General features: G+C 38.3%; 3 protein-coding genes across 7 annotated transcripts; 2 read left to right on the top strand and 1 right to left on the bottom strand.

The window, feature by feature from the left end:
- The first annotated feature begins 17 nt into the window (after positions 1-17).
- On the top strand, positions 18-12,215 carry nfe2 (nuclear factor, erythroid 2). Of its 4 annotated transcripts, XM_067592275.1 has the most exons (6): positions 18-129; positions 4,114-4,308; positions 6,622-6,691; positions 9,257-9,335; positions 9,476-9,613; positions 10,346-12,215. In XM_067592275.1, exons 4-6 carry the CDS (start codon positions 9,288-9,290, stop codon positions 11,624-11,626), a joined length of 1,467 nt encoding a protein of 488 aa, XP_067448376.1. In that variant the 5' UTR covers positions 18-129; positions 4,114-4,308; positions 6,622-6,691; positions 9,257-9,287; the 3' UTR covers positions 11,627-12,215. The 4 variants fall into 4 exon arrangements, with proteins under 4 accessions (XP_067448376.1, XP_067448377.1, XP_067448374.1 ...); XM_067592276.1 differs by lacking the exon at positions 4,114-4,308 and having other exon boundaries at positions 32-129; XM_067592273.1 differs by lacking the exons at positions 18-129; positions 4,114-4,308 and having other exon boundaries at positions 6,505-6,691.
- hnrnpa1b (heterogeneous nuclear ribonucleoprotein A1b) lies at positions 11,811-16,006 on the bottom strand. Of its 2 annotated transcripts, XR_010928674.1 has the most exons (12): positions 15,887-16,006; positions 15,236-15,352; positions 14,638-14,784; positions 14,324-14,534; positions 14,139-14,231; positions 14,003-14,053; positions 13,857-13,925; positions 13,645-13,770; positions 13,424-13,558; positions 13,265-13,331; positions 12,013-12,067; positions 11,811-11,931 (listed from the first exon to the last, which is right to left on the bottom strand). XR_010928674.1 is itself a non-coding variant. In XM_067592277.1 (11 exons), exons 1-10 carry the CDS (start codon positions 15,896-15,898, stop codon positions 13,276-13,278), a joined length of 1,017 nt encoding a protein of 338 aa, XP_067448378.1. In that variant the 5' UTR covers positions 15,899-16,006; the 3' UTR covers positions 12,776-13,082; positions 13,265-13,275. The 2 variants fall into 2 exon arrangements, 1 of the variants encoding a protein (XP_067448378.1); XM_067592277.1 differs by lacking the exons at positions 11,811-11,931; positions 12,013-12,067 and adding an exon at positions 12,776-13,082.
- Positions 16,007-16,545: 539 nt separating this feature from the next.
- Positions 16,546-22,485, top strand: cbx5 (chromobox homolog 5 (HP1 alpha homolog, Drosophila)). The gene is made up of 5 exons (XM_067592278.1): positions 16,546-16,721; positions 17,284-17,447; positions 18,003-18,231; positions 18,958-19,058; positions 20,676-22,485. The coding sequence occupies exons 2-5, from the start codon at positions 17,320-17,322 to the stop codon at positions 20,815-20,817; spliced, it is 600 nt and encodes a 199-aa protein (XP_067448379.1). The 5' UTR covers positions 16,546-16,721; positions 17,284-17,319; the 3' UTR covers positions 20,818-22,485.
- Positions 22,486-23,586: the final 1,101 nt, after the last annotated feature.

The following is a 23,586-nucleotide window of genomic DNA, read 5'->3' as shown; positions in this document are numbered from 1 at the left end:
GAAAGAGCATATCATAAATGCTGAAAATGAACATGTATGGCTTATTATAAAGTACATTCAAACGTGGCAGTAACTGTAACACGTTTGACCCTTCAGTAGGGGAAGTTGCAGCTTGACAGTGTCCCTCAGGTAAAGTAAAACATGTTCTCTATGAACCTGTAATATTTTTTAATAATTTTTATCCGTGGCCTGTCCCTTTTATTAACGCAAAGTTCACATAAAGTTAATCATTTATGCAATTCCCATATGTAATTCCCTGGTGATGATACCTATGGGGACTCTGCCAAGGGTAGGGTAGCCTATGGTAGTTAAACCAAATGGTACATTGTTTTGGAGGGTTTTAAGGACCGAAACTAAATATATAAATACATAAATAGTTATATAATTTAATGCTCAAATAAGTAATTATATAATTTAATGCGTAATAAATATATAATTGTATAAATAAATGCTTTAAAATGAATAAATATATAATTATATAATAAAATGCTTAAATAAATGAAAAAAGATATAATTGTATAACTTAATGCTTAGTTGTCACCATAAATAAATAAATAAATCACAAATTAAATGAGACATTAAATATTTTAATGTCAACTTTATTTATTTATTCATTTATGAATTCATTCATTCATTCATATATATTCATATCAGTGAACAGAACTCCCCACAGCCAGTATTTTCAATCAAGTGTTGGTTGGTCGCAGGAACATCTTAGATGAAGATCAAAATTAACCAGCACACATTGAAATTACTTTACTGTGACTTTATTTGCAGTGAACAACGCGTTTCGCCTTTGAGTGAACCTGAAGAAGCTACAGGCGAAACACGTTCACTTCTAATAAAGTCACAGTAAAGTAATTTCAGTATGCGGTGGTTAATTTTGATCTTCATATATATTTAAATATTTACAAATCTTTACACAATTGTAGGGGTCAGGGGGTGGACTCTGCCCTGCAATTGGTGGTTAAACTTGACTCTACTGCCATTGCCTAATCCAAGATGACAGCACTGAATTAAATCTTGCATACTACAATGGTAGATATGTTGGCTGTAGCTGAACAGATGGAGGCAAACACCAATTCCTGTGCTTTTTTAGATCTGATTGAGGGCCTCGCTGAACAAATTGGAATGATATTGGCCCTGACTGACTCAGAAATTAATGAAGCTGTATTCACATAGGTCACTTGGGTCATAGACTGTAAAAAATATGGACTTAGCCACCGTGACGTCACCCATTGGTTTTTGAAGAGCAGTTTTGAAACTCAAAGTGGGCAGCTCCAGCTGTCGCCATCTTGGCAGTGCCTGACTCTGTCTAATTCCCAGCTAATCCACCTAACGGCTAGCGACCTGTCACTCCTTGATTATGCATAACTTTATGACTTACTTTAATTGAAACGGGTGAGTTACAAAAAACTCTTGGAGCCAGCCTCAAGTGGCCATTTGAAGTACTGCAGTTTTTGGCACTTCCGCATTAGCTTCATTTTTCAGCCCCGATGCCACTTGTGCTTGGTCTCGAATACTGTTCATTTGCCAATCAGAGGCTTTAACCTGCCCCCTGACTTTTGATGGATGAAACTGACATATTTATTTATTTCTCTACAGCAAGCTACATTATGGATAAAGAAAAGTATGTATAAATAAACAAATAAAATTATGAATAGATGAATAAATGTGTGAATAAATGAATAAGTAAATAAATTCATTAATATACGAATTAATAAATAAATATACAAATGTGTAAATATATAAATATATATATAAATGAATAAATAAATACACAAATAAATTTAACATTTATATATTGAATGTCTCATTTAATTTGTGATTTATTTATGGTGACACTTAAGCATTGACTTACATTATTATTTTTTTAGTCATTTATTTGAACTTTTTATTATATAATTACATATTTATTGAGCATTGAATTACATTATTATTTTTTATTCATTTACCCAAGTATTTTATTATATAATCATATAATTATATATATATATATATATATATATATATATATATATATATATATATATATATATATATATATATATATATATATTTGTGTGTTTGTTTTGTTTTGTTTTCTGTTTTCTTTTTTTTGGGGGGGGGGTTGGTTTCAGCCCTTAAAACCCTCCATACATTATGGGTTCAGTAGCTTGAGATGACAAATGTTTTCTGTAGGACTGCATGGTAACTCATTTACAAGCCATTTTAGCTTTCTCGTACTCATCAACATCCTTTTTCAGGATCCTCCTACATTTAACCAACTCCAATTATCTTAGTTCCCACTTCTGGGAAGCATTTGGAAACCCAGGCTGATGGGGATTTCCCTCTATCTCAGTCCATAAATGACATCACCATTTGGTCTTACTGTAAGATATTTTGGGGCTTGAGATTCAAATAAAATTGGAATACGTACAGTTCTACTGACCAGTGTATGGTAAAAAGATACAGTCTTTTTTGATGTGCATTCACAACAGCACTGTGGGCGACAATGAAATGTTGCAATACAGCACAATGTTTACACAATTCAGCCGCTAAGATTTCAAAATTACCCCGACTGTAGAGGAAACAGTGTGCTGCCTTGAACTAGCTGACACTTAAAGGTTCACTGTCACTGTCATCTCACCTCATCTCAGAAGTAAAACATATTATATAGTTATTTTCATACCCTACATGTAGCCATCACAGTGATGATGATGACAGGCAGAGTTGGCAATGGTGATGAATGAAAACTGAATGATGAATCAATGATGAATGAACCCAAAAAGTGTATCACAACTGGCATGCTACTGGCATCAAAAATGAACCACACCAATGATTTCTTTTAAATAAGTTATGTAAAAATGTATGCACCTGCACATCATAGTTGAGGAGCCATAAGGAATAAGCCATGAGTGAAAGATAAATTGACCTCTTTCATATTTAAGACATAGTCCCCCTCAGAAAAACATTAGGGGAACTGTTTAAGAGACTGATAAGGTCTCTTATAGATCCCTTGTTTTCTAAATGTTTACTACACCCTATTAGTCATATTGCTCAAGAAGATTAAAAAGTAGAAATTAATTAAACAATAACACAGTAATAGATTGAGAGGATAAAGTAATGTGATAGTGCAGGGTGCTCCCCTCTCCTCTGTGTATGCCAGCAACCACAGCAGTTAGCAGTTCTCTTCCTAAGAACCAAGCGCTCCTTTTATCAGTATGAAGCAGAGCTTCCGGCGACCAACATCCTCCTTTCCCTGCCTTCCCTCTCTGCCTCTGTATAACCAACCAGCCTTGGCACTCATTGTTATAAGGACGTGCAATCGCATGTGTACATCTACTATGTACATGCACACAAACACTTACAACAGCACTTAAAGACCCTTTTTTTAAAAATATTACATATTTCTGTAGTAATTCTAGTTACTTAGTAATTCTGTTTTCCTACACCAGTTATATAGTGGGTGGCTTTGTAAGAAGAGAAACAAAGAGGAAACTAAGATTATCGCAAAAATAATCAAGAAATACAGTACTGCTGTTGCAAAACATTATCTTTATCTAAACATCTTGAGATAAGGCCTTATTGAGACATTCAGTAGTGATGCTGCATATTCAGGTTCCTCATTTGCTATTTTTCTGGTAGTGATGATTTGTAACCATAATGAAAAACATTCTAAGATACAGCAAGGTCATCTCCCATTTCTATCTTTCTTCAATAATTCTGAGAAGAACTGTATATGCAAAAAAGATAATTTTGTGTCCTGCTCATTGTAAGAAGATGATAACTGCATTAATTTGAATGTGCGTCTTTGTCCACAGCAGGATTAGGCCAATATGTGAAATAGGATACCAGCCATGCAGAGCACCTATAGCATGGTGGATCAAGTTCACAAACCCAGTCCAGTTGTGTTCTAGTCGACCTATCACTACTATGAACTACTGAACATACTGCCTTTTATTTGTAGTATTTTATTAAGTTCATAAGTTAACATGGGAGCAATATGTAAACTTTCCTTTGGTTTTTAATATTTCAGATCAAAATTGCAACTCAGTAATAATCAATATGATGCTGGAAGGAAAAAAAATAATACTATTCCATCTGACCTCACTATTTTTTTTCCTTTCCCAGAAACTGACTTCAAAAATATTCCCTTTTTGATACCACAACCCAAGACACACACTCATTTTGTTTAGTAGTGAGGTGGTTTTCTCCACTCATGTCTGATACAGCTTTCTGGATTACAACAAAAACCAAAGATGCCACATTCCTCCATCTTTAATGGACAAATGAAATGCCATGGAAACACTGGGATACACATATAAGGTGAGGAAACAAGAAAAAAAAAGTTTAACCATGAGTTTCAGCTTAGATTTAACACACCATAATATAAAATGATGTGGTCATTAAGAGAATTTAAGCCTAAGTGAGTCAACATGGCAGTTCCCAGCCAACATTTCCGGTCTATTTTTGAAGTTGAGATGTTCATAGCACCGTGGTGCACATTGAGTAAAGGCTGTCAGCCCTGAGAGGTTCATGCAAGCTGGAAAGCAGAGATGTCAAAGACTAATTGAAGCAAACAAACACAAACAGGGAACGTGGGCGTTGACCTGGGAACTGTGTCCAGATTCAAAACCACTGTGGTTGGAGTAATAACAGGGTGCTCTTTGGCATGCTGTGGTGGTGGTTGAGTCAGGGGCTGGGTGCTAGGAACTTGGGTTGGGAAGTCCCTTCTTTGATTCCTGGTAGACATTCACCTTTCTTGACTCTGTCAGCCACCTACTTTTTCCATCTTAGAACAATGACAGAGAAAACATTGTGATTTATGTCTCAGTGGGATGTGATATTGTAATAGGCCGCACAAAACCTTCCATGTTCTCATGCTTTCTGAATATACAGTGCCTCACTGAAATTCCTTACTCCCTTTTTTGTTTTTTACCAGCCCTAAAATGTGTATTTCTTTCACAAAACCTTAAGCCTTAGAATGAGTATAATCATGTTGTGTTTTTATACACTTACGAGCAGAATGTGTACATTGCTTTTAAAAGTCTTTAACCCCCTTTAGACATTTTTTCTGTATTATTGTTTAAGAAGTTTCATCATAGAAGAAGCCAGCTGCCGTTATTACTGGCAAAATAAACTGAACATGAACACCTTTTAAGTTATTCAACTTATCACATGTGTTAGTAGTAAAGAGTACTAACTAAATTTAAAAAATCTGTAGCAATTTGAGAATATTTTTGTGCAGTTCATGGAAATTTGTGTTAACTTTTTTCTGTTTATTAGTGTCAGAAATGTTGACCCACTGCGATTCAAGGAAGAGGGCAATAATGACATTTGCTTTCGCCCCTTTTTCACTTTCTGCGAAAAAGAAATGCCATGTATTCGGAGAAGTGTGCATTTGTTGCACACAGCAGCTGTTTTATGTGAGAATGACTGCTGACTTTTTTTTCTTCTCAGAAAATGGGCTGGGGATCTCTTTTATGCAAGTAATTCTACAAACATATATTTGCATCAACTTACTTTACAAAGACTTTGCAGTTTATTTTAAATATATGTCGGCCCTAACATATGTGTAGCCACAGAAGCTCAAATAACAGATGCCGTCAACAACAGATGCTGCAAAAAATGAAATCAGTTAGTTCCAAAATCATCATTGTCACTGTGAGTCACTTTTATCACTGCACATGAAAATAAAAAAGGTATTGCTTTATAAAACAATTAATATGCAACATCTCTACCATTAGTGATTGTGTGAAGGATGTTACACAATAGGGCAACACGTAGCCTTTGTGAGTTCACTGTTCCCAGTGCTTCAGATCAGGGCAATGAGGGGATTTTTTTGTGAAGGATTTTAATGGTCACTTGCTATGTAAGACACGCTCCCCTCCATTCTCCCCCTGCTCCTCTCTCTCCCTTGGCGGGTGCTCTGCCAGACAGAGGAACAATGTAGTCTTTCTTACCTGTCGCAGGGTGTACATTCCATCTCTACTAAACTAAGTCTCTATCCAGCTTCCAACCCACCTCTGCTTGAACAGGGCCCTCACTGCAACGCCACTTCTGACACCAGGTGCTCCATATAACACTCATCATACCTTTTGTTTGGGAGGATTTGAAAGGACACTGTTCTTGTACGGTTTGACCAGGACAGAGACAACCATGCGGCTAGTTTTCACTCACTCTTAGCTGTTTAATCAGATCAATATATTTGTATTGTCATCACAAAATTAGAGTCAAAATTGCTTGCAGGTTTTTCTCTTTTTTGGGGGGGATTTGTAAACATCTACCTACTTCAGTGTGGACTGACAGAATGACTGTGTGGTGCATGCCAGACTGTTGGTTTGTCATGTGGGCAAAAGGGAAATTTGGAGGTTAGGGTGTAAGTGTGCTATTAAGGATACAAGAAAAACTGTGGTGTGGGTGCTTTACAGGAAGATTGCGTTTGTCTGCACAGAGCCATCCCATTTATGCCGGTGGCTGTATGTGTAGCTGAACAGAGAGAGACAGACAGTTGAATAAGAGATAGAGGGAGAGGCCTCGTGTGTTTTACTGCTTATGATCTGTTGAAAGTAAGCAGCGTCACAACATATGTCGAATAGATTCTCCTTTTGCTAATGTTTTTCTTCTTCTTAACACCAGGATTGTGTTTCACGTCTGAAGTTCTTTTTTTCCTTCATCACCTGTTGAAGACGCAGAGAATGTTGCTCAGGTATGTTCACTCACATTTGACACACTTTCTATTGCAACACTATGTTGAGAGGATACAAATTTCCTATTTACATTAAATGTATATTGCATTATATTTAAGTAAATGTAACATTTCAGATAATATGACATCACACTTTATGTTAAGTTAAACTACTAAACAATGTAATTATATTGTCACTTAGACTTCCATTCATTTAAATTGTAAAGAATATACTTACATTTATGACACAGATTGTCTTTACATTTTAACAAATAGATTGCTACATTTTAGATCTTATTTATTTGAATTTTGATCTTCCTGACTTAATTAGACTCACTGTATTGTCAACTTCTTTTTTTTACTGACTGAACCAATAAATACAGTACTGAGTGCTGACAGTGAGTTATGATTCCTTACAGCAAAGGAAACAGTCTTCAGAAACTCACCACTAACAAAACACCGGTTATAGCAGGATATGAAAGTTATAACACCAGGTTCCAGCACATTTAAACATTACAGAATAATTCACATGTAGAAAACGATAGCTAATAGTCTTTCATGTAATGCACACAAATCTGTTTTGTCGCTCAGGATGAGGAAATTAGAAGTATGTTTATATATATATATATATATATATATACATATATATGTTTTTAAAAAGAAAGTGAAACATATCTGTTGCATTCTGGCCATGGATGACACTTAAAAATATATGTTATATACTGGAATTTACCAAATTTTGCATGTATGTTTTATTCAGATCTGAGACAGTTTAATTGATGCAGACCATGAAAGTCTCTTCAGTGGCTAATCCCATAGACCCAAAACTGTAATCTGTGATACCTCAGTGTGACACAGCCCATTGTTGCAGTTACTCCACTGCCAAATAAATAGCTTGACTTTGATCTTTGGTCATGTCAACTTTTTCATTTTAAATAATTCTAACTTAAAATGTATCTTCAAGCATCTAGAGACACTGACTGTCAGTGTCATTACTACAAAGTAGTGTCAGTTGTATTGTTAGTGCAGCCTGATGCTGCCGCTTAATGATCCCTTTTTGCATTTATTGATGGAAACTCTCTCGCTCAAAAATATTCATTCGGTTAACATGCTCCTGAGAATAACTTACGCAAATCATTAAAGTGATCTTTCCACTGTAAATGTTGAATTATTAGAGTGAAATCAGAATTCTTGTTCATGCAACAGATACATTAAGTATTAGACTCTTCACATTTATTTACTTATTATTTCATTTAACAGGGACAATTCAGATAAACCCCGTTACATAAGGAGAAGTAACGCAACAGCTGTATTGTATGTGCTGGATTGTGTCATCTGAAGCTGATATGCAGCTTCTGTCCCTGGGTAGATTTTTAAATTCAAACAAAACAACTAAACAAGCAAATTACTACAGCAGATTCAGGATACACACAACAGAACAGATAAAACAGACTGTGTGTATGTGTATATGCATGTGATGATGTGTCTATGTATTGTACACGTATGCACTGGCATATAGCTGCAAGAGTGTGTGTGTGTGTATGAGTCTAAGTATATACTGTATGTATACAGTATGTAGGGCTGCAAATAACAATTATTTTCATCATTTAATACTGCAAATTATTGAATGATGAAAATAACTAATTTCTTGATTAATCGATTAATCATTTAGTCTATATTACAACAGAAAACAGTGAAAAAGTCTGATCACAGTTTCCTTAAGTCCAGTGTAACATCTTGAAATGTCTTATTTTGTCCGGCCAACAGTCCAACACCAAAAATGTTATGCTTACTATAGTGTAGGACCAAGAAAAGCAGCAAATTCTAACATTTGGAAACCTGGAACCACCAAGTGCTTGGCATTTTTCCTTGAAAAATTACTTAAACGATTAATTAATTATCAAAATAGTTGATGAATTTTCTGTCCAGTGACTAATAGATTAATCATTGCAGCTCTAATAGTATGTAGGTGCACATGTATATGACAAGTTGATGAATTCAAAACACATTCCGTTTTTAAGCCACTGTTTCACTTCTGTATTGAACACTTTAAATTGTGTTTTTATTTCATGTGATAAGGCGTTTCTTATCTTTAACGGAAAAATTCTGAAATACAAGTTAAAGACACTAAAACTTTGAAAGAAGGTCGACTGTCAGAGCTTACCCAAAAAAAGCCAAATTATTACTGCAGACATATTAGACATACACCAAATTTTCCAAAGCGGCCATCAGGCCCCAGTCTGCCTTGTAGAGCCCGCTGTTTTCCCGCAGATTGTCTTATCAGGGGTTGTCATAGCTGCACCCCGGGACAGCTGATGGGAGGAGTCAACTGTGCTGAACATTTCATGTGTTCCAGAAGAACCTACACGACACCCAAACAGGCATTTATTTAGCACCAGCTAGTCTACAAATATGTAACATACTGTATGTATTGCAAATGCGTTTTTGAAGACGTGTTGTGTTGTAACGGTTTGCAGATATGTAACCTGAGTGAATGTATTTTTTATTTAGGTTTCTTCTTTCATCTACGTTGAAGTTTAGAGGCGGGGTAGGTGATAATAACTTGCTGTTCTGTGTCCCGTCAAGGTTGATTTTTTGCCGCAAGAGCCTGTCCTGAATGTGTTCAACAGCCAACTATGTTCTCCCACTGAGGAGAACCTGTGAGGTAGGTCTGTTTAACAGGTGGGAAAACAGACACCATAAGCCATAATCAAGCATTTAATAGACTTGTGAATGTTCTAGGTTTTTTTTTTTTAATGAATAATGATTTCTTTTTTTTTTTTTTTTTTTTTTTTTTATTACAAGGTATTAGCCACTCCAGGCAGGCTGTGTGGTGGAGTGCCCATGCCAACTAATTTCCCTGGAGCTAGGCCTCATGGAGCTCCTCAGGACACAGAGATGGATATGGCTTGGCAGGAACTGATGGCCATCACAGAGCTGCAGGTAACTCTTTAGCATTGACACACAGAGAGCATGTAGTGAAATCATAACTGCAAAATGTTACTATATGTTATGTCTTATTCCAGATATGCTTACTATGTTATCATGACATGCCATGTTGCATTATAACTATCAGGTGCAGGTTTTATTCTTTTAACAAATGCTATTTCTGTCATATAAATGTTTTTGAGCTCCAAACTGACCAAGGTTTATAGAAACCTCAGCAGACAAATGCATTTCATTGATCAATTTTCATTAGTGACAGAGGTACATAAAGTATGAAACACAACAGCTAAAAATGTGGCTCATGAATTAATTTATAATTACTTAGCAGAATGCCAGTGGAATAGATACATATTCACCGATTTTAATGTGGTGCTCATTGTTGAAAAACTCATACAAGCTCAGGTCAGGTGGGCAACAATGGTCCATTTGAATGATGGCAGGATGAAGAGATTGTGAGAGGGGGCAAGTGCTGTATGTTGCTGGCGGCCCCCCTGCACCGCACAATAGCCATCTGTTTCCAAGTGAAACCTGATCACATCTATGAGAGCCCTACATAGGCTATGGGTGGCATACAGAAGTGGGGGCAAACTGTTCTATAGCAAACCAGATGAATTTTTAAAAAAGACTCCAGAGGTTTCATGAATTTAATAATAGCCTTCATTCTTTTTATTTCCATTGTTGTGACATGAAAACTTGTCAATTGTTTTTTTGTTTTTTTTTTTGTTACAGGAGTTTGAAGCTCCTGGCGAAGGCTCCTACGCTCCAGCACAGTACCAAACCATGGAGCCCATGGTCCCTATGGGGGGGTATGGGATGGCTCAGTCCCATTCTGAGCCTGCTCCTGCTGCTTGTGAGCTCAACACCTCTGACACCTACGAAGGATGTTACTCTGAAGAGGTGCCTGTCTGTCACCGTCTAGGCAGCAATGCAGAGGCAATGTACGGACACACTGAATCTCACCTCAATCAAAGAATGCCCCCTGTCTCCTCTCAAACACAGCACTCACTCATGGCTCTTAGGGAGCAGATGAACATGTCAGGTACCAATCAAGGGCACAGAAGGGCCAATGCCTGTCTTTCTCAGGGTGTAAGTCGGCACATGCTGTGGAATACACATGGACATGCTCGTTCAGCTGATGATCTGGAGTCGGACTCTGGTCTGTCTCTGGGTTCTAGTCCGCCGATAGCTTCGCCAGATAATGCTGTTGGTGTTGCACCAGGTTACCAGAATGTAGACATAGGTATGACATATAGTGATGGTGAGCCAGACAGAATGACTGAGCACACTAGAAGAGCACACATCCATTACTCAATGGACTATCAGAGTCAATCTCACTCATATTTCCACTCAGGTGCACACCCCTCTTATTTCCCACCCCAACCCACTTTATCTCATACGCAACCTAATGCTCTGACACCTCGGTCGGTGAAACAACAGGCTCAGGTCGCTGCTCTGAATGACCTGTACAATGACTCCGGAGTGTCCACCAGAGGGAGCTCACAGCATAACATATATGCAAAACCACAAGGAAGTGTCTCCAGTCCTGCACCACTGAGCAGGGATGAGAGGCGGGCTGTGGCTTTGAAGATCCCCTTCCCCATGGATAAGATTATCAATCTGCCTGTGGATGACTTCAATGAGCTCCTGACACAGTATTCTCTGACTGAAACTCAATTAGCACTGGTCAGGGACATTAGACGGAGGGGGAAGAACAAAGTGGCAGCTCAGAACTGCAGGAAGAGGAAGCTTGAGAGCATCATTCATCTTGAAAGAGAACTGGGCCAGCTGCAGGCCCAGAGAGAGAACCTGGCACAGGAAAGGCTCCAGTTCCAGCGCAGCTTGGCTTTTATTAAATGTCGCCTTACAGACCTCTATGCAGAAGTGTTTTCTCACTTACGAGATGAAGATGGACAACCATATTCAATAGATGAATACTCCCTACAACAGACACCTGATGGTAAAGTCTATTTGGTACCTCACACAAATATGCAAAAGAGGGAGCAATGCTAAAAAATGGCCTTCATTACCTATTTATTCTGTTACAGAAGGTATACTGTCTTATTGTGCCAATTGAAAGTACTTTACAGGCTGGAAATTACATGTTCATTTCAAGGAATTAACCCTTGTAAGCAAGACTTGTCATACATGTATAAATGGACTTTTTTTCTCTACAATGACTGAAACCACACCGGAGCCCGTTATAAAAAATACTTTATTAAAAAAAGTAAAAAAGACACTGCACAGCAGTCTTCATTTTTTTCAGTTTCTTAGAAAAAAGTAATAAAAGTCTTCAGCACCAGCATTTCTCAGTAAACCTGTAACGAGACAGAAATCAGGTTTTAAAAAAAAACAAAAAACTTTAATGTAACAATATGCAAGGTTTTGATGATTTGTACCTGATCGAGCCATGAAGCCAAATGAAGTCAGGTTTTGGAGACCATGTGTAGTTTCCTAGAAAGTAGAAACACCAAGTGAGTAAAATGCAGTCTTTCAAAGAAAAGTGTGTTCATTTATTCACTTCATGCAATATGTTGTAGGACCACTATGCAATTAGGAGGCCCAGTTTACCAGTCAAAATTGGTGTAAGTCATAATAAAACTTGTTTGCACAAAAATGTTACGTCATTACTGGGCTACACAACTCACTACCAGCTACATGACAAAAGCAAGATATACTATCAGTAGTTGAGAAGTCTGGTCTTACCTACAGACAGCATTTAAGCCTTTTGGTAGCTGCTGCCTGCTAGCCTCAGGCTTCTGTTCTCACTCTCCCCTGCTTCAATGATCCTGGCGATGGTTTGCTACTTCTCTCCCTCAGCTGGCTTCCATGGCTAGCCTCAAAGACTTTGCATGTAAGCTAGCATCCTCCAGATGATCTTTGCAGAACTCAGGGTAGAGTTTGTACCAAGTGATGGGCTCTTTATGATGAATGCATTTGCACACCACTTCTCAGTCCTCAACCAGTATTATTGTAAATGGTCTTGATTTATGACTCATGGAATATGTGGTGACTACAGCATGGCTTCTCACACATTCATGCCTTAGGTAAACAGATTTTCAGACCCCTCACACCATGTAAATTATGGCCCTTACCCCATCTTTTAGAGCTTCTAATGGTGAACCCTCCCTTTCCCAAACCACTAAAAGACGCTAACAAGACTTAAAAAAAACTGAAAGATTGTTTATTTCAGCTTGATTGGATGCAGATACAAATAAAAACCAGACTTGAAGAAAAAATCTACATAAAACCTCATTGGAATGCTTGCTTTCCAGAAACACATGTCAATGAAAAAACACAAAACGTTTAAATGAAGACCCTCCATGATTTATCTACTGTACATCTCTTCTTGCAGCAGCTGTAACCTGCCACAACTGTTTGGCTGAGCAGATTTAGGAGGTGAACCTGCAGCTGCCCTGTCACTTCGCTTGCTCTCCTCTCCTTGCTCTCCTCTCCTAAGTACTCAGTCCTGTTGAACAATACGGAACAACATTGTTAACTGTGCACTGACTTTGTATGACCTGAGATCCAGAGTGATTTTTTTTTTTCTTAAATATATTGGTATCTGCACTGTACGACGATTCCCTGCCACTACAAACTCTGGTTTTATGATGCAAAATTGGTGGTTCAAGCATGCCTTCAAATACATACCGCTTCACATTTCAAAATCGTCCTGGACGGCCATATCCACCATTGTTTGAGCCACCTCCGTAGCCACCTTGAAACAACAAGGAACAGTCATTATACACACATACACATTTAGATCCTTCAAAGTGCTGTTTCAGGCGGTATCCCTATTTAGAGACTTACCGAAGTTCCTGCCACCACCGCCGCCACCTCCGAAGTTGTTCTTCATTGGGCCAAAGTTAGAGGCCTGGGGGTCGTAGTGGCCCATGTTATTGTAGTTACTGCCGCCACCGCCGCCTCCACCACCACCACAGTTTCCTGTGGAACAAAGTAGGAAATTCTTCAGTAACCATATCTTCAGCGTGGACAAGTTATATTAGTGAAGGTGAGTCAAAAATACTCACCATAACCGTTGCTATCATAACCGTTTCCTCCATAGCCTCCGCCTCCACCCTGGTTGTAACCCTGGTTATAACCCCTGTTGCCGCCATTGTTATAGCCACCAGGACCGCCAGGGCCACCTCCATAGCCTAAAACGAACCATAAATCATCTATGAACATGTTGCCCAACTGCGATAGTGAAAACACTTGAGCCATAACAGAATTGCCAACTTACCGCCACCACAACCACCACCATCTCCTCCATTGCAATTGTAAGGGCCATCTCCGTATCTACCCCTGCCACCTGAAAGAACCAAATCATGGAGTCAGGTATAAAACATACCACCGCAGTGTTTAAACCAATGGTCCAAGATGTCTTACCCTGATTGAAGCCTCTGTCATAGTCATAGGGCCTTCCACCACTGCTCCTGCCTGGAAAAGGAATAAAACAATTATTAACTCTAGAACACTTAATTGTGCCAATATGAACTGTGTTTACAGCACAAATAAAGCCTACCTCTCATACCCATTCCTGCAGTCTGCATTTCCTGCCTTGTGAGGGCCTTCCTCACTTCACAGTTGTGAGAGTTGATTGTGTGGTATTTCTGGACTGTGGGGTGGAAAAGTAAATTAAGTGGCTATCCAAGACAATGTTCAGTTAAATGTGACAGCTACAGATCAGTTACCATAGTCACTACTTACTGACAATCCTGTCAACTGCATCGTGGTCATCAAAAGTCACGAAGGCGAAGCCCCTCTTTTTCCCAGTATTACGATCAGTCATAATATCAATGACCTCGATTTTACCAAACTGTTGGAAGTAATCCCGCAGATGTGACTCATCTGTATCTTCCTTGATGCCGCCAACAAAGATCTTTTTCACCGTTACATGGGCACCTGGCCGGTTTGAGTCCTGTGTTCAGAGAGTTTTGTTACAGCAAGTGTTTTTTTTCCTCCTCCTTTTTTGTAAAAATGTAAGTTTTTCAAGACTATTAAATATTCCGAGTTTGACATACCTCTCTGGAGACGGCCCGTTTAGGTTCTACCACTCTTCCATCAACCTTATGGGGACGGGCAGCCATGGCAGCATCAACCTCGTCTACTGAGGAGTATGTAACAAAGCCAAAGCCCCTGGATCTTTTGCTGTTGGGGTCCCTCATGACCTGAAGGATGAGGCTTCAATTATTCCCAGCTCTAACCAAAACCCCTACATACACATCCTTTCTAGGGCTGCAACTAGCCATTATTTTCACAGTCAATTAATCTGACCATTATTTCCTCAATCAATTGTTGGCTCTATAAAATATCAGAAAATGGTGAAAAACGATGATCGCTGTTTCCTAAAGCCCAAGATGAGGTCCTCAAATGTCTTGATTTAGAGATTCAATTTACTGTCAGAAGACTAAAGAGAAGATATTCACATCTAAGAAGATTGAACCAGGGAATTCAGGTGTCTTTTCATAAGACTCGAAACCACTGATTGATCAAAACAGATGGTGATTAATACTTGAAACTAGTCGATAAATCGTTGCAGCTCAAGTGCTTTCCAATTCTTACAATTATGTTAGAGCAGCAGCAAAGGTGGTGATGCTTGTCTTAATGAAATCCACTTACCACACAGTCTGTAAGGCTCCCCCATTGCTCAAAATGAGCCCGCAGGCTTTCGTCTGTGGTCTCAAAGCTCAAACCCCCAATGAACAGCTTGCGAAGCTGCTCTGGCTCGCGTGGGACCTAGACAATGGACAAAGACAGAACAAAATACATAAAATTTAGTAAGCAGTGGGTGCAATTTGAGCTTTTAGAGAACAATAACGGTGAATAACCAATGCACTAATCATTAATCTGCCCTGCGTCACATATCAAAAACCAGGACAGGGTGGCGGAGGGAGACATCGCCGCCATTAACGTTAGCAGACCGGTCAGACTTTAATGATGAGTATTTTTAGCAACAATTACATGTAGACACTAAGCGCATGTGTCTGCTAATGTGGCGTTGCCACGTGTATGCAAAATACTGGCGCAAATCGATAAGAGAAATTAGTTAATTCCGTATATAGCTGACAACACGAACAAAAGGCCACGAGGCCCAACTGCTATAAAATGGCGGCTTTGCAGTGCTTGATAGCTGCTGCAGCTCTGCTGAAAACGTAGTCAGCTTACAGCACTGGGTTTAGTCCACGGTTTTAAAAAAGACATTTCATCCGCGTAATATGCAGGAAGAAGATATACGCGGCTTTTTTTCTTTTTAAAAATGCTTCTACTCACATCTTTAGACATCTTGCAGCAAAACCCTCGACGACTCCTCGTAAACTGAGCGGAGGAAGACGATCTGCGTCAGACGAGCTTCACTAGCCTCTCCACAGTACAATAAATAGTATTGGTTACACCTCTTCTACACAGCGATTGGCCAGTAATTCCCGCTGCAGTCTGTCGTCAGCAGTGATTGAGTTTTGATTGGACTACATCCAATCAATCACTACCAACGTCCAATCACCTGACGGGAGGCGTCCATCTCACAACCGACGATAAAAAATTGGTTATGGCTATTATTTACATAGTGGATTTTTTTTTCTTCCAAATTTTGTTGTTTGTGCACGATGTTGTCAATAAACATATAATTGATAATTGATCAATATAGTAAAAACTATGCTAATTCCATGAGTATGTTGAGGGAAAGTACCAGAAATCACCAATCTTAAATGATTTTTGGCTGCAGGAGGGGCTGAGCTTTTCTCACTGCAACAGCGCTTCATCAGTGGAAAATACCAACCAAAAGCACATTTATATCTAATGTGTTTTCTGATGAGACACATAACACATACGTATTATAATTAACATGTTTATAATGGAGTTACAGTCAAGGTACGAGCATATCAACCTGCAGGATATATAGGTCATCAGCTGACCGAGGGGCGGGTACGTTCATTGTGCGCCTTTAACGCGCGCTTTTTTACGCACAGCCAAGCGCACAACATCTCTATGTGATCCAGGCTACATGCTAAATTAGCCTCAGCGGTGCCTTCACAGACTACAGAGCCACAAAAGACGCGTTATCGCTGCGGTTTACCGGTCAAAGCCCGGTGGTGTACACATCCAAAGGGTAAGAAATAGTTCCCACCTCGCAGCGCTTCGTGCTGCTGCTAGTATTGTTCTACATTGCGTGTTTGCTATCAAAGTTAGCTAGTGTTAGCTCGTTGAAGCGTTAGCTTTTGGGCTACCTGCTTTAGCGAGTTTGCCTTTCATGCCCATTGCTTAACGTTGGCTAGTAGCTAGTAGCTAGCTAACGCAGCACTAGATATTCGCTGCGATGTGCACGTTTAGATAAAGTTTTCTGGCAACGTTGTCTAATCTTTCGTTATTTTAGGCGAGTGGACAGTTGCCGGTGGGTGTTTTGCACACCAGATAGGTCAGGAAATCTTCAGTTTGTCGTGCCTGTTGTGGACTGGAGATATGACAATGAAGTGATGCCAGTTGTTTGTTTAAGATAGTAACATTATCTAGCTAGCGTTGGCTCATGTTACAGTATACGGACCAGTAACAATAACTTCCTACTTCGTTCTCTGTTTGGTTATTTAGCGCCGACTGTATCGGTTATTCGTTACAACTTTGCAAAGGACTATCTTTCTCATTAACATTGGTCTCTGTCGCTTCTTCATGTACAGCGAACTGTGCTGAAGTATACCGCAACAAACTTTGCTATGGGCAAAAAGTCCCGTGAAGAGGCATCCTCATCCTCTGATGAGGAATATGTTGTGGAGAAAGTGCTGGACAGAAGGGTGGTGAAAGGCCGGGTCGAGTTCTTCCTGAAGTGGAAGGGATACTCAGAGTAAGTTTACTCCTGCTAGTTTACTAAGCATTGCTCGCACGAACATCACCAAGTTACAGTTTTAACACGGGCAAAAGACAAGATTAAATATCACTAATATCTGATCACGTCTTTGAGTGTATTGGTGTAGGTTTCTACAAAGAAAGAAAACGGGAAAGTGGTCATTAACAGTTTGTAATGTGGGTATCAATAGTGAAGCAAGAAGAGGCGTTCACTGCCTTTTGAGCCAGATACAGCAGTCACAGTTGATTGCATCTCTGTAGTGTAATGTTGCATTGCAGATCAAGATAAGAACATTTACAGTATTTTAACAACTACAATATTTTGATAATCACAGATGATATGTTTCATATCATGGTATTTATTTCAATCATCGATCTGATCGGGGACTCGTTTACAAAAAGCATATGTCAAAGATGAACTTATCCCTTAGACTTACAATGAGACTTAAGTCATCTTAGCCAGAAGATGGTTTTAGGGAATGGGGTGCAGTGCTGTTGATTTTAGAGTTATGGCTATACTGGTACTGACTTGCTCCCCTGTTACCCTCCTCAGTAAACACAACACATGGGAACCAGAGAAGAATCTGGACTGCCCTGAGCTTATTTCAGAATTCATGAAGACCTACAAGAAAAGCAGCAGCAGCAGCGGAAGCTCCACACCTAGCAGTGGCGGCAGCAAATCAAGTGCAGGCCCCCTAGGACGCTCCAAAGACTCAAGCAGCTCGAAGAAAAGGAGCTCTGATGACGAGGAGGGTGGAAGTAAGCCCAAAAAGAAAAAAGAGGTAAGTGATAAGACAGTGCTGTTAAAAAAAATTCACTTTTTTTCCTTTTTTTTTCAAATGTGAAACATGTTTAACTGCAATAAGTGCAAAAGTGCAGTCAAGTTGTTGTTTTTTTGTTTGTTTGTTTTTTCTTAACAAGACAGGAAATGTAGGCGTTTTGATCCACCTAATATAAAACACAATCATAGAATTCAGTTCATGAAAGTGATTTGCATGTTTGAGGTTAACACCTCAGACATGCAAATCACTTACCACACAGCTTTCCATTCTTGGAAGAAACAATAGCTTAATTCCTGATCATCATTTATATGTTAATTAAGTGTTTACGAGTGTCTCATCTCAAAGTGGAGAGATGGAAATGTGCTTACTTTTACATATATTTCCAAAGAAACACTTTAGATTCAGATTTTCATTTATTTGCTAAAACATTTGTTGAGTTTGTAAACCAGTTTTATTTGGCATACAGTGAACCTCCATTGAATTAGTGGGTTTTTAGCGTAAATTACGAGAAATGTTAACGTGATTTATTTAGTAATGGAAGGTTAGCCTGTGCAAATCGTCACACTTCAGCCAACATCTGCATTATGTAAATGAGGATTTTCTTCTTTTTTTTTTTTTAGTCAGTGTATCTAAACATAATTAGTCTACAGTCTTACAATTGCTTGTAGCATGCTCAAGATATTTTGTAGTATTGTAAGTATTTTTGTTCCTTTTTTGTTTTTTTAGGATGACATTCTCGTCGCACGTGGGTTTGAGAGAGGGCTTGAGCCAGAGAAGATCATTGGAGCAACTGACTCGTGTGGTGATCTAATGTTTCTTATGAAATGGTAGGTTTTATTTGATATGTGCATGTGGAACTTGGTGTGGCCTAATATTATGTGAAATATATCAATATTTAAAAAGACAAGGTCTTAAGATGACCACAGAGTTGAATATTAAATCACAATGTACACAGCTGAAGTTGAATGGTAATAGTAAGCAATTTTTCCATTTTAAAAATGTATTATAAACAATCAGTACTTGTGACGTATTAGTGGTTTGGGGCTATATGAAGACGCACTGCTTTCTTTTTGAATGTTCGGGACTTTTCAGGCAGAGGTGCACTTTCACTATCTGCTGCATTAGATTAACGCAGACAGTTGTCTGTATCTGTAATTGTTTCAAGTACCATAAGTAATACATGACATGAGTCACAATTTTTAAGCTACAGTTGTATGGAAGGATAGTCTGCTGTTTTAAATTTAATTAGTGAAAACATTGTTGGTTGTCAACTCCCGAAACATCCTTCTGTTTACTGATATTGGCACAAATGACTCATAAGTACTCTGTATTGGTTGTTCCCCTAAATCTGGTGTACATTATTGGTATTTATTCATAAAAACACGGTATTGGTGAACCTCTGGTTTCTGCATGTCAACCCATTTGGTACTGCAGGTGTTGTCTGCAATGGTTACAGACTGTACTATAACTGCTTGCAACTTGTTAAGCCATGATTCTTTCAGACGGCAGCTCTCAATGTGCCAGATCACTACTGGCAAATTACCCATTAGCAGCACTAATAGCCTAGCTGTCCATTCATATATAAACAGTAAGCCACACCATAAAATTTTATGTCATTCCATATTAGCTAGATGGATATGTGTGGTACATCGTCACTCATGTCTGGTTAAGCCCCATTCCAGGGTGTTTGCTTGTTCAAAATGAGGCAATGGTTGTACCCTAACTGTGATTTGTTTTTTGTTTGTTTGTTGTTGTTTTTTATAAACAAGGATAAAACGATAAGAACTACATGGGAAAATAAATGTAAACACAGACAGATCCTAAACAGATTTACAAGCTCCATCTGCCCACTTTTGCCTGTAAGAAGCACTGGCTGTAACTATAAAGAAAACAAGTCATTTAGTGTTCAAACATTATCTTAAGTATTAAAAGGTAGTCAAATAATGAATAGCACTATTTACAATCTCATCTGTTAAGAAATTCCACCCAAAGCAGATATTTTTTCCCTTATTTTATGCTTAAAATGTACACTGAAATGCCAGAATTAGGAAAAATTTTTTTTTTTTTTTTTTGAATGACAGTCTGAATGTGACTACGTATTCTTATATGAATATGTTGTGAATTTTAATGGGGGAAAAAAGAACTTAATGTTACCACACTGTTTTTATTATTGCAGATTGCATGGTTAGGTTTGGTAAAGTCAGGACAGACTTGGACATGCATAAACATAATTGCAACATGTGCAATGAATTTACAATAATACACAGGCAAATGCATGGTATATTTTAAAGGTCAGAGGACCATTTTTTATATTATGCATACCCCAACATGTATGCAATATATTGGTAGTTTCCCACATGAATGGAAAATATAATAGAACTTGTGCATAGATGCACAGCTCTGAACTAATGTTAATAACAAACTGTGTTCTTTACGTCTTGCAGGAAAGACTCTGATGAGGCTGATCTCGTACTCGCAAAGGAGGCCAATCATAAGTGCCCACAGATTGTCATAGCCTTCTATGAGGAACGTCTCACCTGGCATGAAGACAGTGACAAGAAGGAGAAAGACGCTGTCAGTGCGTGAGTGCATCACCTCAGGAGGAAACGGTACCTCCTCCTCTGCAGGGACAACCTTGAGTCAGACATTTTTCACACCCAATCCTCCCATACTTCCTCTGTACCATGTCCAACAACGACACAAATACAGCGGACACAGATCTCCATCCATGACCCATCGGAGCACAAGGGCCCAGACTGCTGAGGAGGCATCAGATAGGAGAAGCTGTGCAACATGGGTGATATGCTACTGGGGAGGGTTTCTGCTGTTCTCTTTTTATTCTTTAACTTCTTTTAATGTCTTAACATGTCATGTTTTAGTGCTTATGGGATATGATCATGTCAGTAAGGTATTTTGCATCCACAAGCACAGGTGGCCATTTGTTAAACTCTGAATATAGTCTTGAGAGTCAGTACAAGCTTTGTTAACCATGAGCTTGTTCCAGGGTAGTGCACAACAGCCATTCTAAAGCCTTTATAAGCAGTGCACCTCTTTGCTTTAAGAACCCACTAACACCACTGAGGATAAGACTGTAGTACTAATATTCAGGAAGCAACCACCGCAGCACTTTCCTGACTGCATAATCACTTCCTTTTAAACTTTTTATCTCGCGTACATTTGTCAGTTTGTCCTGCCTACTGGGATGTAACGACTCAATTTGCAAACTTGCAGGGGACACCGGCCAATTATTTTTATTATAAAGTAGTTATGATATCCTTGTTCATTTTTTTTTTAACTGTCTTTTTTTTTCTCCCCATATTTCCAAGTTTTAATGTGTCAAATCGGTGTTTTTAATTTCTTCACTAGTTCAAGAAAATTAAAATAAAACATTTTTGCTCAGTTTTGTACCTTTTTTCCTTTTGTTCTTTTTTAAATAATCTTTTAACTGCAGAGTTATCTTTGGACCAGTCTCACATTAACATTGACAATCTTCACTGTATCCACATGAAATGAAACCAGCATTCATCAACAGTCACTGAGGTCTGCCACCTTGTGGCTAAAAACATAAAACGAATTTCTTGACTGTGACCAATCTCTATGATAGAAACCCTGCAGTTTTAATGGTATTATTAATCTTGTTAGTTAGTGTGATACTTTGATAGATTTTATTTTATTTTTTAAAGATTTCAATTGGTAAAATCTACTCAGCAATTGGAGTATTTGTTCTTGATATCATTGTAATGTTCATTTGAAGCATTAAAACCAGTTTCTGATCTGATTATGCATATCGTGGGTTTTATTGTGGTGAATAATTATATTGTTCCCTGCAGTATTACATTTTTTTTCTGGAACAATGTTTCTACCTGACATGCAGAGATCAAATTAAATATATACGATGGATGACGGTTTTGTTGCTTGATCTCTTGTGCTCCACGTGGACTTTTAGGACCAAATGTGTAGTGTCTACAGACTGAGATATGATTGTTTTTTTGGACTTGGATCAGCATTGTGAATGAAGGCTGTGACCTTCTCTCCTTTCATACATGCAGTATGTTAACCACGGCCCTTGATATCAATTAGATACTGTTTTTGGTGTAATTTCCTTTCATGAAAATATTTTGTCCTTTCAGACCCTTGAATTCTGTCCTCAGTTTTGCTGGCGCAGAATTTTTGAAAAGTAGACTTTTTCTTGTGAATTAAATGTTACAAATATGTGTACAGTAGCACCCTTTAATAAACAATTTCAATGTTAAATTGGCTGTTATTTGGCTTTTTATTTTAGGTGTGAATGGAATATTGTGTAGAGAGAATAGGTTGCTTTAATTTAAACCTTTTGAAAGTTGAGAATTGTTAAAATGACTGATTCGCTGGGAACTGTTGGAATAATAAACTAAACAATAGTTTAACATCAGGACAATTCTTAACATTAGTGGAGAAAAATAACTATCTGTCCTGGGGGAACAATAAAATCCTATAAGTCACATGTATCGCAAAACAGATGTTGCTTAATGTGGCCTCTGTCGAGATGAGACCTTTTTTTTTTAAAAAAAACAAAAACAAAAAAAAACTTCTTTGTTGAAGGAAATGTTTTGAGAGCACCAGCTTCTCTCACCCAGCAGATGGTGCTGTTGGACAATAACAATGCAAAAGTCATAACTTAATTTTATGCAAGTCATTCAGGTTCAAATACTTAAACTTTCTCACCACAACAACTCTTTAATGAGTCTTTTCTGTAGATCCTTTATGGATTATTAAGCATGTTTTTGAGGGACATGGTTTCATGTCGAGTTTACTGACCAACATCACATCTTTCTGTTGGACTTAATTGTCTTCTAAATCATTTTGACTCTTTTTAACATCAGCTGGATCCACCTGAAGGTCCATCTTTACAAACTCATGTTGTGCAGTGAAACACAGACTAACACACAATTGTTTTAATCTACAGTGGAGCTCCCAAAGTTTCCTAAGATACCAGGTACAGTATGTCAGGCTGAAATGTGTTTAAAATAATGTACAATACACCTAAAATATTTCAGATACTTCTATTTTGAAAATGATTTTTGGACATTTTATTGATGGGGATATTTATCCATAGAAATGACGAGAGAGAGGGGTAGGTATTGATGTGCAGCAAAGGTTTCCGGCAGGATGAAAACCGGGGACATTGTGGTTCATGCATGATTGAGCCCTTAAAACTTTGGACCACCGGGGAACCTCACTTCCATTTGATGTAAACATGCAGCCATAAAATTATATAAGTTTGAATTTTTCAGTTGGTGAAAGCACAACATAATTTTAATAACAAACCAAATAGTCTACAAAAGATATGTAGTGCTGAAGTGTGAGGAAAAGATT

This window comes from Thunnus thynnus, chromosome 6 (genome assembly GCF_963924715.1).
Source record: "Thunnus thynnus chromosome 6, fThuThy2.1, whole genome shotgun sequence".
Taxonomy (NCBI): domain Eukaryota; kingdom Metazoa; phylum Chordata; class Actinopteri; order Scombriformes; family Scombridae; genus Thunnus; species Thunnus thynnus.
The sequence above is the reverse complement of the archived record's forward strand: the minus strand, read 5'-3'. Positions and strand labels throughout refer to the sequence as shown.

Bases quoted from the DNA above. Each gene is read 5' to 3' on its own strand.
- cbx5 (XM_067592278.1), top strand. From the start codon at position 17,320: ATGGGCAAAAAGTCCCGTGAAGAGGCATCCTCATCCTCTGATGAGGAA. The intron at 17,448-18,002 runs GTAAGTTTACTC...TACCCTCCTCAG, and splicing joins AAGTGGAAGGGATACTCAGA to TAAACACAACACATGGGAAC. The intron at 19,059-20,675 runs GTAGGTTTTATT...TACGTCTTGCAG, and splicing joins CTAATGTTTCTTATGAAATG to GAAAGACTCTGATGAGGCTG.
- nfe2 (XM_067592275.1), top strand. From the start codon at position 9,288: ATGTGTTCAACAGCCAACTATGTTCTCCCACTGAGGAGAACCTGTGAG. The intron at 9,336-9,475 runs GTAGGTCTGTTT...TTTTATTACAAG, and splicing joins CACTGAGGAGAACCTGTGAG to GTATTAGCCACTCCAGGCAG. The intron at 9,614-10,345 runs GTAACTCTTTAG...TTTTTGTTACAG, and splicing joins TGGCCATCACAGAGCTGCAG to GAGTTTGAAGCTCCTGGCGA.
- hnrnpa1b (XM_067592277.1), bottom strand. The intron at 14,785-15,235 runs GTAAGTGGATTT...CTCATCCTTCAG, and splicing joins GGAGCCTTACAGACTGTGTG to GTCATGAGGGACCCCAACAG. The intron at 13,332-13,423 runs GTAAGTCTCTAA...TGTTGTTTCAAG, and splicing joins CGGTGGTGGCAGGAACTTCG to GTGGCTACGGAGGTGGCTCA.